Raw genomic sequence first — 15,216 nt, 5'->3', positions numbered from 1 at the left:
ATGTCTATGATGTATATAATTACCATAATACTTGAAAATCAATTAGATAAGTTAATTATAAATAATTAGATTTTTTGTGGATTTTATGTTTATGCTATGCATTTCTGACTGTGAGTTGTGACAAGATGAGACAATCCTGAACTACAATGTACAATAATGATATGGATATGACTGTTGTGTTATATACAAGGTAATCTTCCTGTGTCAACTAATTTTCATGTGCTTATGTTTCTCTGTTTCTGTATTGTAAACACAGCAGAAGTACTGTTGGATACTGATTTAATACTGAAAATAACTTACAATAAAGACATAATCATTAGCACTGCTCTTTATTTATGGAAGGTAGCCAACATACATCAGGAAGTTATATCTAAATTATATGACTTGACTGTAGCAATGAATTCTTAATTCAAACCTCTACTAAAATATTTGGTTTCAATTTGAAATAAAGACCATCCTAAAATGAGAGCACTGTGCTACTTTTACCTTATTCTTTTGTAGGTGGACTGAAATTTGTTGTATATATCATGCAAATATAGCTTAGTATGTGTTGAAATTAAGTCAATATTTCTCGTGCTTATTTCAAGCATTTATTTCTTAATAATATTTTTTTTTTATTCAGTGATTTTTGTAAAATGATTTTCCTGTTTTAAGATATATGCTCTGAGATTAAATATTGGACTACCTATTCTATTACAAGATGAGCTAACTTGTTTCACATAACAAGACTTTCATTCTCCACTGGTATTAAGAATTTTCCACTTATATTAGTGATTTATTCTCTTGTTCCTTGGCCTTCAGTTTTCAGTGTGCCAAAATTAAGAATGCAAAATACCTGAATTAAAAATTATTTTCTAATATTTAGTGTAGTTCCACTGTAGAAAGTCTAATCTCAAGTAATTTGGTCTAAAAAACAGTATTTTCTACTTATTTCAAACCCTTGAACACCTATCAGAGCTTTCATATTTCTAGACTGGAACTAACTTATTTTAAGATGTCTTGGCAAGTAAAATTATCTTGCTGCATGGACAGATAATTTCACTAATATTACGTCATTTTCTCCTGAAATTCAGTGTTTATATCTTATTGTTTGGCTAAGCTTTTATTGCAGTGTAGCTAATAGCTTCCTGTTAATATCACATGTTTTGAATAGCTGTGATTGGTAACATTTAAAGACCTTGCTTTCTAACCCTTGTTACATAGAAACACACCATATAATAACCTCCCATATATGTGTGATCCAAATACTTTTAAAGAGTTAAATGAACTCTTCCAGTGATAAAATTAAGAGTAGTGAATTTGCTGTGTAAGGTTATAAACAACTGATAATGTAATCAAGGAAGATGTGTATTAAAATGCATGTATGCAGTACAAGATAATGTATTGAAGAGGGTTTGCATAACAGGAAACAAGTTTGAATGAAAAATTATGCTCTGCTCTGTGACATGTATAGTTTAATAATAAAAAAAAAAAATTGTGCCTCACCTGAAAAAATGATTATTACCCCAGAGGATCCGATCCCCATGATGAAGGAATACTTGTCCATTCACTATTGATCCATTTACACATGTTCTGAACAGGAAAATAAATAATTTCAATACATAAGTCATCACATGCACTTACACAAAGACAAAATAATTGTATTAAATACTGGTAGAAATGATATTAAATTACATTCCAGAATTTGTCATTTCCTCTCAAAATGTTTTGCTCACTGCTGTTTCAGTTTAATCTTAGATAGAATTGCTATATATATATATATATATATATATATATATATATATATATATATATATATATATATATATATATATATATATATATATATATTTAACAACTTGAAGTAAAGAGCGAATAGAAACTTTCTCTGCTTTCAAGGATTTAACATGCATCACTGGAAGTTTTCTTTAATCTGACTACTCCCAAATGTGGCTGCACAACAATCTACTTTGAGAAGAGAAAAATTCCGCCAGAAAATTGCTATAGTTTCAAATTATTTTCCACAGCATGATGCATACTAATTTATTCATATGTACATGGAAAAATGGAGATTCAATTCTTATACAACATAGTTATAAAGTTTAAGCAAATATAAAGATTTTTGCTCCACATTTTTAAAGCAACTTCGACTGGCTTGTCAATTGAGTACCTATAAGAAGTGAATGGTCCTGCTTCTAGTAGTGAAGCTTTCATTTACTTTCTGTTGAAAGCAACAGACAGCCAATACCTTCACCTATCAACTGGAAACAATTTCAATGACAAGCCTCTAAGAAAGCAGAGTATGTGAGTTTAATGAACATCAAGATCCTTGGCTGTGATCAGATCTAGAGGATGGATACTGTCAATTAAATTTGACTTCAGCTGTACAGGGTATCTGTGCAGCTCTGAAGGTCCGTAGCGAGACTCGTATCAGTGCACAGAGCACTATTGTCACTGTTGGAATTGCACGGCTTGTCCAGGATTGGCCATGGTGAATCAAGAGTGATCCTCTCAGTGTTCCCATTGGTACTGTATATTAAGTGTCAGATCGATCATCAGAGTGAGGGTGGTAATCCATAGCCCATCTGCATTGCTGCTCTGGTGAATAAGGCTCAATCTGCCGGAGCCCACTTGGTATGCCGTTTATGAAAGTTAAGGGCTGTGAGCTCCAGACACCGTTTAAATAACTCAAGCAGCGAATGCTCTGGAAAATCTGTGTTATGTAGATCGAGGGGTGCCATCTTTATAACTAAAGTGACACATGCTCTGAACACTGAGGGGGACCCCAGACTCACCAATATCGAAGTCTAATAATAGTAAATGCTGCTTTTTGGACAGCGAAAGGAACACACCTTAGGGGCTGCATATGGTTTCGAAAGGCATTGACAGCAGCAATTTACTTTATGAAAAAAGCTAGAACTTATTGCTGCCATCGAGTTTTACATTCCATAATCATAATCAACTGTATGTGATGAAACACTGCAAAAATCACAGTTATAACAAATAGTTTTTCCATTTCCAAGAACTTCGTTCTAACAAAATCTGACCTGTATCTCTTTTTTGAGTATCTTCAATCACGGACTCCTAACCTATTAACACTAGAATTACCAGAGCCTACGAAAAAACTCGTAATTCCGTCCCACCTTAAACTGCTTCTTAAATCCCTTCACACCTCTCCGCCAGCGTCCTTTGTTCTCTAAATGTGCTGATAAAGAGAAGCTAGGAGCAGCCGGCTATTCCATCCCCCACCAATTTAGAACGTGCACGAACTTCTCTCAGCTCATGCCTTGATTGAGTATCTGGGAGTGAAGTGGAGTTTTAGAGTGGAAATAATAGATCGTTGTTTGGAACACACGCATTTCATGTCTGTTCGGTTTCTACAGTAATCTGTTTCAACACATTGTTAAAACAGAAACTTTTTTTATATTCTAGTAGTAGATGACAAAATGTAGGCATAAACTATATAATGTATGAAGCCTGAAGTCCAAATAGCAAAGAAACATTTTCACAAGAATAACACAATTGCACTTTTATTCAAACATATAACTGCAGAAACAAAAAGCCGCCTTAACATGCGACATTGACACCAGTTTACTGTAACTGACTCCGTGGTTCAATAGATTCAGCCCCCGCTTGCGAATCAAGGGGTGACGGGTTCGATCCTTTTCACTCTCTCAGTCGCGTTCAGAATCAATCCATACAATCCCATCTGACACGGCTGTTTTCACTAAAGACGCGCAATAGCTCTGCAGTGTACCACGATGCATACTAACGCTACCCCACCCCCCCGGTTCTGACACACAAACGCTGGCGAAGCTGCCTTCTTCGTATCTCACCGTCACTTGCTTTTCTTTTTATTCAGTTTTATTGAGTGTGCCTGCCAGTCCCCGCATGTTGCTGTATGCTTTTTCTTTTGTACTCCAGGACAGGCAGAGGAAAGAATGGTAAAGACCTGTAACCGGCGCTATATGCAATCATCAGACACTCCCCATCTGCCCGTGTCGTTCAAACACAGGAACATATATTGGTGTAAAAGTATAACAAAAGTGCACTTTTATTCAAGTGCACTTTTTCCATCGCCTTTTCCTGTAAGAAGCAGTGTACACACTTCTCTCTATGCTGTGGTTTCTATTACACACCTGAAAGAAAGAGACAATACATATGAACATATCCAGCATACAGCAACATGCGGGACTGGCAGGAACACTCAATGAAACTGAATAAAAAGAAAATCAAGTGGCGGTGAGATCTGAAGAAGGCAGCCGCCAGCGTCTGTGTGTCAGAACCGGGTGGGGCGTTGGTATGCATCGTGGTACAACGCAGAGCTATAGCGTCTGTATTCTGTTTCTTTTGTACTCAAGGCACGCAGAGGAGAGAATAGTAAAGAGCAGTAAGTTCGGCGCTATATGCAATCATCAGACACTCCCCATCTGCCCGTTGTTTTGTTATACTTTTCAATACTTTTTATACTGCTCAAACAGGCATGCTCAAAAAATACCCGTGTAATGCCACGAAAAGTGCACGCAGACACTTCATTTCGCAAACAAAACAAGTGCACTTTTATTCAAAACTACCTGTATAACCGAAGAAAAAGAAAGCAAGTTACAGTAGGCGATTGATCGACATCTTGCATGGTGCAATGCTAAGAAGTGCAGATTTTCATTCCGTGCTATATGAAATCATCAAATTCAAATATTAACAGTTCCCACACACCCAAGGACCGTCCTTCCTACATTTCACGACCGTGTACTTGTTGCCGTGTACACACCTCTCTGTGCTATGGTTTCTATTACACTGAATGAGCACCTGACACTGTACTTTCTTCCCTGGGGAAGGTCCATCAGAGAATTTCCAGTTCCTGCATAAATTCACACCCGATCTGACGCTGTTCGTTTTCAAATAATATTGCATTAGTGCGATTATATTTTCACATATATTGTCTCTTTCTTTCAGGTGTGTAATAGAAACCACAGCATAGAGAGAAGTGTGTACACTGCTTGACTGGCAGGAACACTCAATAAAACTGAATAAAAAGAAAAGCAAGTGACGGTGAGACACGAAGAAGGCAGCTTCGCCAGCGTTTGTGTGTCAGAACCTGGGGGCGGTAGCGTTAGTATGCATCGCGGTACACTGCAGAGCTATAGCGCGTCTTTAGTGAAAACAGCCGTGTCAGATGGGGTTGTATGAATTGATTCTGAACAGCGACTGAGAGAGTGAAAAGTGAATAAAAAAAAAGCTAACCTTTACAAAGATCATAAATTGCACGGCTGTTACAGACTGAAATCAAATGTATGCTTTTATTCTAAAACAGTAAGACTAAGAGCAGTTTACTTCTCAAAACGGAGGGGCACAGGATCGAACCCGTCACCCCTTGATTCGCAAGCGGGGGCTGAATCTATTGAACCACGGAGTCAGTTACAGTAAACTGGTGTCAATGTCGCATGTTAAGGCGGCTTTTTGTTTCTGCAGTTATATGTTTGAATAAAAGTGCAATTGTGTTATACTTGTGAAAATGTTTCTTTGCTATTTGGACTTCAGGCTTCATACATTATATAGTTTATGCCTACATTTTGTCATCTACTACTAGAATATAAAAAAAGTTTCTGTTTTAACAATGTGTTGACACAGATTACTGTAGAAACGGAACAGACATGAAATGCGTGTGTTCCAAACAACGATCTATTATTTCACTCTAAAACTCCACTTCACTCCCAGATACTCAATCAAGGCATGAGCTGAGAGAAGTTCATGCACGTTCTAAATTGGTGGGGGGATGGAATAGCCGGCTGCTCTTTATCAGCACATTTAAAAGACAAAGGGCGCTGGCGGAGAGGTGTGAAGGGATTTAAGAAGCAGTTTAAGGTGGGACGGAATTACAAGTTTTTTCGTAGGCTCTGGTAATTCTAGTGTTAACGTTGTTCTTTGCCACCATCCAGGTACACTAAAAATGTTTTCGATGGACTGGAAATTGCTGCTCTTTTCTATTCCAGATGATGGAAGCACACTTATAATCCTCAGGGATCTGAACATCCACCTAGATATACCTTCTCCTACAGATATCCCTTCCAGCTCCACTCCCAACTTACTCACAGAGCTGGTATACTTCTGGATTTTGTTCTCTCTTGGAACTGCATACTCACTAAAACTGCTGTCACTTCTCATCACACCACTTTTTGCATTCAGTTCTTTCTGTTCCTTCACTCTATTTCCATTCCTCAAAATGTGTCCTTCAGCCATTACCTCTACGCCCACTCTCTCACCAGTTTCTTATCCCTAGTCTCCTCTGATCACCATCTTCCTGACCATTTCTCCTCTCTTGATACCAATGCTGCCACTGATATGCTATGGTCACCTGTCCTCTTGCCCTGAAAATGTCTATGCTCTGTCCACTAGGCCGAAATGTGAAAGACTGTCCTGCCTATGCCTTTCTGAAGCTATATGCAGTCTACAGACAGAGTTAAAGACAGCTGAAAGGGAATGAAAGAAGTCAAAGGCCCTGTCAGACCTGGAAAAGTATAGGTCTCTTCTTCCATCTGTTCTGATGCTACCAATGCTAAGCTAATTTATATTCAGAATAGGATTTATAACAGTTCTGATACTCATTAGAGCATTCAAACAATCTAGGCAAGAACAGGCCATTCAAGCCAACACCACTCACTGTTCCTAGCCACTTAATTCTTCTAAAATAATATCAACACAGGTTCTGAAAGTCTGTAAAGTCCTACTGTCTACCCCACTACCTGGCATCTTATTTCCATGAGTCTATGGTTTTCTCTGTAAAGAAAGACATACTAATGTTTGTGTGAAATTTACCCATAACAAGTTTCCAACTGTGCCCTTGTGTTCGTGATTAACACATTTTGAAATAACAGCCGCAATCCACTGTCCTAATTCCCCTTCATAATTTTAATCACTTCAATCATGTGTCCACTTCTTCTTTCTTTAAACTGAAAATGTTCAGCTATTTTAATCTCTCCTAATTCAATAATTCATCCCCTATAGTCCTGGAATCAGCCTAGTCACTCTTCTCTGGACTTTTTCTAGCGCTGCTAGGTCCTTTTTGTTGCCTTGAGACCAAAACTGTACACAGTACTTAATGTACTAATCGGTGTGTCTAAGCAGTGTGTTAGAAAGACTGAGTATAACCAAATTTGACTTCTGTCTCTACACATTGTGTTTGCCTTCTTACTGGCTTCTTAACACTGTTGGGAAGTTGATAGCATATAGTCCACTACAACTTGGGTATTCAAAGCTAATATTTTTACTTCCTATGTGTAATACTTTACATTTACTGACATTAAATTACATCTGCCACAAATCTGCCCTAGCCTGCGTGCTGTCAAAGTCCTTCTGTAATGATTTAACAGATCCCAAATTATCTGCCAATCCACCTATTTTAGTATCCTCTGCAAACTTAACCAGCTTGTAACTTTTTTTATCCAATTAATTTATATATATTAAGAATAGCAGTGGCCCCAGCACTGACCCCTGTGGAACAACATTCTTAACATCAGCCAATTCTGATAAGGTTCCTCACATCATCACCCTCTGCTTACTGTATCTGAGCCTATCCTTTTTATATAACGGAATAGCATTTGCCACTTTCCAGACCTTCGGAACCTCCCCAGTGCACTGTGACTTCCTATAAATGTGTGTCAAGGGTTTATATATATATATATATATATATATATATATATATATATATATATATATATATATGCTAGCCTCCTTAAGAACTTGATGGAAAATATTATCTGATCCTGGTGATTTGTTTATTTCAGCCTATTTAATCTGAGCAGTACTTCTCCCTCTACAATTTCCAAATCCTTCAGTACCTCCTTAGTAGTCCTTTTTACCACTGGGAGGTTATCCACTTCCTCACTTGACAAGATTCTCAAAAAAATGCAAGTTTAGAGCATCTGCTATTTCATTGTCTGTATCTTTTAATCTCCATTTACTATTCCTGATGCACTTTACCTCCTCCTTGACTGTTGAAGTATATTTTTGTCCTAAAATTAAAAAAAAAAAAAATCCAGAAACTGACTTGGATTATTTCGTGAATTTGAATTCAATTTCACTCCTCTTTATTTGTCTAAGCGATCGCTGGCAATTTTTCACTTCATTGAGATGTGTAATTGTTATTTGTTTAAAATGTTTAAAGTGGGCTGACTGCTTTTAAACCTGAACACTAGAATTCCCGAAGTCTACGAAAAAACTTTTAACTCGTATGCTTCAGGAAGTCTAGTGCTAAATTACAGTATTTCTCGAACTACAAAAGAAACAGTTCCCTAGGAACTCCAGTGAGATTAAACCTATAATAATGCCGTGGTAAAACAAATTTGGAGTCCTATTGCTCTGGGCAGGTGTAGGTATACACATCATAGACGAGTGGCTCTTGGGTGAAGATGGGGGAAAATTACCGTAGTCCACGTACAATACAGATCATTTCTGCATTCGAGCACTAGTATTGCAATTAAGGCACCTGTGCCCATTTGGATAAAAACAGCCAGATCAAGAAAGAATGAGAAAGGATGATCCAGAAAGAAAAGTACAGGAAAAAAGGATGAAGAGAAAGAAATATGGAGGTTAAAGCAAAGGAATGAAAGAACAACTGTACAGACAGAATTGTGGCTGAGGTGATGCTGCTACAGAAAGGAATTAGGAGATCAGGAAGTGGACTCGAAAGGAGCAAGCGGAAGGAGCTCACAGGCCCAAGCTGTTCCTGCTGAGCACTTAAAAAATAGGAGCGACCAAACGCTCTGAGTGGGCTGCTGCCAAAGGATAAGTAATGGCAGTGGGAGAAAGAAGCACAACTTATAGATTTCCCACTGTACACTGTGGGATGATGACAGGAACACAAGATGGATTTAAAAGGATTGCCTGTATGTGCCAGTAGATGTCTGCTCTTATTGAGTAGACTGTCATAAGTAAGCAGAGAAAGCATCAGTTTAAAAAAGGAAGCAGAGAGGATCAAGTGGGGTTTTATCGGACAGATCCTGTGTTTTAACCTGCACATTTTAACATACTGTATTTATCGAGATATTTATTGTGACATTTACCCTACACTATGAGTATTGTATTTATTATGGATTACTTATTTATTTTTCGGAAGATCTGAAACTGCACTGCATTTTTCTGTGACGATAAAAAGCACTTTGCACAGATCTGCACCAACCTCTATTTGCTTTATGTCCCCATTGCCCAGTCTATCCCCAGTCTTTGACTATCAATGTCCTAGTTTCAAGAGGAATGTGCCAGCTGCAGGCAATCTGCACATCATAATACAATTTATTTTGTGTTTATGTGTAAACAACTCTGCCTGGCTGTTTTTCTTCTTCCTTTGTTGGAAAGTGAAAAGAGCTAACTAGAAAAAGCACTGATATACTGAAAATTGGCATTTCAAGAAAACTAATGCTTTCCTCTTCTACAATGCATATTTATCTCTTCAAAAGACTCATTTAATCATTGGGTTCATTTAATTGATTAGTAGTGCTTTCCTCCATTACTGTTTCTTTTTTGGTGTTTAAATTAGGAACTTCCACAAATGTCCACAGCTGAACTATTACCTGGCTCATCTAATAGGATTGTTACAGGCTGTACCTGAGTATAGGGACCTGAACATGAAGGAATTTCTCTGTAGTAAGAGGAATTTGACAAATGGAGAAAGTCAGCTCTTTCCCTTGTAACAAAGGTCCTTGGATAACAACATGTGGGACATGACTTTAAGGGTTACTTTTGTCCAACTGCCAATCAAAGCCATAAATTCATGTCATCCTCCTATTTTTCTTGAACTCAAGTCTGGCTTTGTCAACATTTTCGTATGGCTATTTCAGAATCTACCTCAAAAAATAACTATAAATTAAACAAAACCTAAATCATTTTAGTTTCTCCTTATTTTAAGGTAAAGGCCAGGTATTCAAGGTAGAGATTTCATCTGGGTTTGTATGCATTCCATTAACATCAACCATAAGACCAAGATAATTAATTTAAGATGTTAAAAAAAAAAAGAATGGTATTTAACAGAAGAAATTTTTAACTTAAATTATTTGAGATGATTAAGCACTTTCACAAGTCTGGTTTATTGTTCTTCAACTGAATTTAAAAAAAGACAATTAAGTCCTTTAAAAACAGAAGCACATCAGTTAGTATGTAGATTTCCACACACTTCTCAATCAAGTACCAAAATGTGCTAGAAAATTTGTGACAAATTGGGGTATAATATTAAACAGTCTGCACCTTGAACCTTAAAATCTTCTGTGACAACCTCTACTTTGTAATATCTAGATTTAACATCCATAATGGATAACAATTTAGCACCACTAAGAGAATAAAAACTCTCTGAAATATTGGGCAAAGCATATGCATATTTGATAGTGCACTTCTATGGGTGATAAAAAGGGATGACTTCTGAATGATACCTGCATCTTTTGCTTTGATGGATGGTTTTGAGTCAATCTTTAAAGGGTGTACCATGCTACCGTCTGATGTGGTGTTTCATGGCAGTAATATGGTTATATGACAACATACTGGTGGAAAAGATCTCTGGAGTGGACTTAAGTTTATTTGTAATGCATTTTTCACCATTCTTCAAAGACTGGTGAATAATTAGTGTTGAAAACTGGCTCGTCTTCATGTATGTGACATAACATCTTGTCAGGTTTGGTTTCTTACATCAATGATATCATGGATCATAGGTATCCTTGCAAAAAACTGATTTTAAGCTTTAGCTCCTGAGTGTTCACAAAAGCTGTTACAAATTTAAAGAAAACTGACAGATTTCCTGATCAGTTGTCATTTTCTCATATTTTTTTTTTCTAAGTTCCTTATTTTTTTTTAGGAAACATCTGGATTGGGATTGTTTGAACAGCAAGCAGCAATGTGGTCATTTTCACCACACCTAAAACAAGTTCAGGCCCTTGGCCTTATAAAAATCAAAAAAACATTGTACCAGTTATATGATCATTACTAAAACAGGTTTGAATTTCTTCAATAAATTATAAAGCAAACAAAGTAGATTGGTTTTATCAAAACCAATATTCAAATTCACTAAGTAAGTTATTCTGCTAAAGATGTTCAGTTAATTGATTTTCAAATAACTTAGTAACTGAGGAAATAGAAATAGACCTACACTTCGAAAAAAGGGGTAGGATTCTTTGTTAGAAATGGGAATAACCTAAGCAGTTTTCCCAAAACAAAGGAAAAACAATATTCTTAAAAAGAAACATCAAAATTAGCATTGCATTTTTTAATGAATAAAATTAAATAATCTCTAAGAATATTAGAAAAATGTTGGATCTTTGTAGTTTTGTGTTAATTTCTATGTACAGTACCTTGCATTCTCATTTGGAGAGAGAACAACTTGTCCATCTCCAGTAATGTCAATGGTGCAATGTTCATCTTGGATTCCCATCCCACAAAGTTGAATGTCCTGTGAGTCAGCTGACCCAACCAGGGTGTGTTCCTATTGTCAGCAAAAATGAAAAAATATGTTAAAAACAGTGAAAAAAAAGTTTAAATAAAAATGAGGAAAAAAAATTAAATATATTCTATATCATTGCCACTGAAAAACTGTTATCTGAGGTGTTCCTTCAGCACCTCTGACTGTTGTTGTCAACAATCCACTAAACCCCAACATTTGTAACAGAAGGAAACCACCAGAATCAGTAAAGATTTGCATGGGCACAATTCTGCCTAAATAATGCGATTCCAAAATTTGCAAACAGAGCAGTAAGTTCAGTGCTATATGCAATCAGACAGACAGACAGGCAGAGAAGGCACTAGATATATAAATAAACAGGGAAAGCACTGTATAATAGATATATAAAAAACAGCTAAGGGGATAGATATATAGATAGGTAGGAAGGAAAGGCACTGTATGACAGGCAGACAGGGAAGCTGCTATATAATAATAAAATTACTGTTATTACTATATAGGAAGACAGGGAGTTCAGGCAGGCAGAATGGAAAAGGTTATACACTGCAGTCCTGGAATCAGCCTAGTAACTCTTCTCTGCACTTTCTTTAGTCCTGTTATACTTTTTTTTTTCATAAAAGAGAGACTAAAACTGCAGACTAGTATGTTATATACCTTAAGGATAACCTTCCTTGTCTTGTAATCTATACTAATAAAAGGCAAAGCCCTCACTCACTCACTGACTCATCACTAATTCTCCAACTTCCCTTGTGGGTGGAAGGCTGAAATTTGGCAGGTTCATTCCTTACAGCTTCCTTACAAAAGTTGGGCAGGTTTTATATCGAATTTCTACGCGTAATGGTCATAACTGTAAGCAGTTTTTCTCCATTTACTGTAATGGAGATGAGCTTGAACGCCGTGGGGGCGGAGTTTCGTGTGACATCATCACGCCTCCCACGTAATCACGCAGTACATAGAAAACCAGGAAGACCTCAAAAAAGCGCTGAAGAAAACATGCATTATATAATTGAGAAGGCAGCGAAACAATAAGAAGCGAGCGAGTGACATATACAACCATATTCATGAGTTCTGCTACTTCGGAAACAAAGCACGATGTAAACCTACACTTTAAATTAAGTTCATAGACAGGCTGCCGCTGGCGTTTGTAATTTAGTGCCTGCCCATATAAGGCCGTCCGTCAGCGGCAATCCAATAGCAAACTGCCACTAAATATTCACGGGTGAAGGACTGTGCTTATGGAGAGGAAGATGAGATGGTCAGGGTGGTGTTTGACACAAACTCAGCGAAACTGCGAGAGAAAGTTTTAAGTGCCAGGACTAAGGTAACATTAAATACAGCCATGGACATAGCGAGATGGCACCAGCACAGCTGGGAACCTTCGATGCATGTACACCGAGTGGCTCCGTGAACTGGCGCAGTGCACAGATAAAAGCAACAGTTCCAAAAGCGCTGAACAAAACCGAATTACACAATTGAAAAGGCAGCAAAAATATGAAGCGTCTGATACATACAAGCATATTCATAAATCCAGCTACTGCGGAAACAAAGCACACGTTGGAAAAAGTCAATGTCCGCTAAAGGAAGACAGTGTAAAAAACCCGTGCATGCAGTGTGTCAGGTCTCAGATAAAGAAGAAGACGAGCTGTTTATTGATGCAGTAAGAAACGAATCGATGAATGAAACCTGTCATCTTTACAGCGATTGACAAACACGGAATGTAACTTGAACACAACACATCCTACAAATACGAACCTGATTGAAAGAAATAATGATAATCAAATCCTTGATGACAGCAACACTCAGTAACACTCACAAAACAAATACTGTATATTGACAGTCATGTTACGTTATTTTTAAAATGTTCCCTTTTCTTTTCTAGCTTTTTAACACACTACTTCTCGCTGCGACGCTGGTATATATATATGTATATATATATCCCGATCTACATACTCGAATAATGGATACTTTATTAGCCATCAATGATTGTTTTGGTAAAGCCATACTCAGTGCATTCATTAGATGAACGGTAAAAAAGTAAGAGCGAGGTGAGGATAAATTATTGAGGCATGCAATCTGAATCTTGCGCGATCACATTTGAAAAAATATATCTTTTCAAGTTCTATTTAGTCCATATGTGTCAAACTCAAGGGCCGGGCCACATCCGCCGGCGTGTAATTATATCCGCCCGTGAGATCATTTTATATACTGTATTATTGTTATTAAAGCCGGGTATATGAAGCGCTGGTAACACAATAAACTACAGATCCCATAATGCAGCGCTTCAGCTGCCTTGCCAACACTTACGCGTTAATCAAGTCTAGCTTATGATGCTGCAAGTTATTGCGAAGCTAGCTCACACGATGCTGAAGAGAAAAGTTGATTCTGAAAATAGAGCCTTTAAAACCGATGGGAGGCTGAGTATATATTTACTGAACCCGTGTGTCTCATTTGTGGAGCTAATGTGGCTGTAATTACAGAATTTAATCTAAGGCGGCACTATGAGACAAAACATCAGGGTAACCTGAATGCAATGCAGAAGATACAGAAAGCAGAATAATTAAATAAGAATCTGACACTTCAGCGGACGTTTTACCGTGCACAATCACAAAGTGATTTCAAGTGAAGCTGCTTTTATGGGAGACACAAATGCACCAGTGCACCTTGCCCCACTTTCCCTGTTGCCAAGTAATGTTAAACCAAGTCGTCACTACGGTGTTCCCAAATCGCACTTTGCTGATAAACTGAGCGCACTGAGTTTGCACGGCGCTTTGGTGACTTTGAAGAACAAAAAGTCCGTCTACATGCGGCTCGAACCTTGTGCATGTTTGGTAGCACATATCTGTGTGAGAAGCTCTTCTCAGTGATAAAGACTAACAAAACAGCACACAGGAGTCGCCTCACTGATGAGCACCTGCAATCCATCCTGAGAATCTCCACAACACAGAACCTCACACCAAACAGAAACGAACCTGTTGCCAAAAAGATGCCAGGCGTCCAGCTCTAAAATGACATATGAGCAAAGACAACTGAATGATTTGATTTGTTATTGCTGAAAGGAACATTTTATTTATATTTCCAGGTTTTGTTATGCAGCATGTTCATATTTGAATTTGTATAATTATGACAGGATATATTTTTATGGAGAGCAAAATCTTTTGGGATATTTAAAATCTAAGTTTATTTTTATATAAAATTACATAAGAGTAAAGAAATTTGAATGTTTGTTCTTTTAACGTTTCCTTTATTTCTAACTTGTATAATTTAGACAGGATATATTTTTATGGAGAGCAAAATATTATAAGTTGTTTAAGGTTTGAGTTGATTTATTCAGAATAATATTCCTGTCTGTTTTACCATTCCTACCAAAGATATTTCTGTCGACTAAATAAAAATTCCTTCTATTTAAAATTTAAATAGAACTTGAACAAATCGATAGTTCATAATATCCACGCAGACTTGCACGTAAGAGCGGAGTCATCCGTTTTAACAAGCAGCGTATTGCACTGATACAAAATAGCTGTGTGTGTATATATGTAGATATGTATGTATATGTATATATATGTTTATGCATATGTATGTGTATATACTGTATGTAGATATATATATGTATGTATATATGTGTATATATATGTGTATATGTATAGATATGTATATATATATGTTTATGTGTGTGTGTGTAATATATATATATATATATATATATATATATATATAAATATATATATATGACAACAACACTCATCACTCATAACAGTGACAAAACAATTACAATGACAATCATGTTACGTTATTTTCAAAATGTT

The 15,216-nt window shown here is 36.9% G+C and overlaps 1 protein-coding gene across 1 annotated transcript in view; it reads right to left on the bottom strand.

Annotated features, from left to right (window-relative positions):
- Positions 1-15,216, bottom strand: part of LOC120526634 (kinesin-like protein KIF13B) — a 655,733-nt gene that overhangs the window by 391,947 nt on the left and 248,570 nt on the right. The window contains exons 11-12 of the mRNA XM_039749796.1: positions 11,310-11,440; positions 1,486-1,572 (exon numbers count right to left, since the gene is read on the bottom strand). Coding sequence (XP_039605730.1) covers positions 1,486-1,572; positions 11,310-11,440 — 218 coding nt within the window. The remainder of the gene's footprint in view (positions 1-1,485; positions 1,573-11,309; positions 11,441-15,216) is intronic.

This window comes from Polypterus senegalus, chromosome 3 (genome assembly GCF_016835505.1).
Source record: "Polypterus senegalus isolate Bchr_013 chromosome 3, ASM1683550v1, whole genome shotgun sequence".
NCBI lineage: Eukaryota > Metazoa > Chordata > Cladistia > Polypteriformes > Polypteridae > Polypterus > Polypterus senegalus.
Note: the sequence above shows the minus strand (reverse complement) of the source record. Positions and strands in the feature narration are given on the sequence as shown.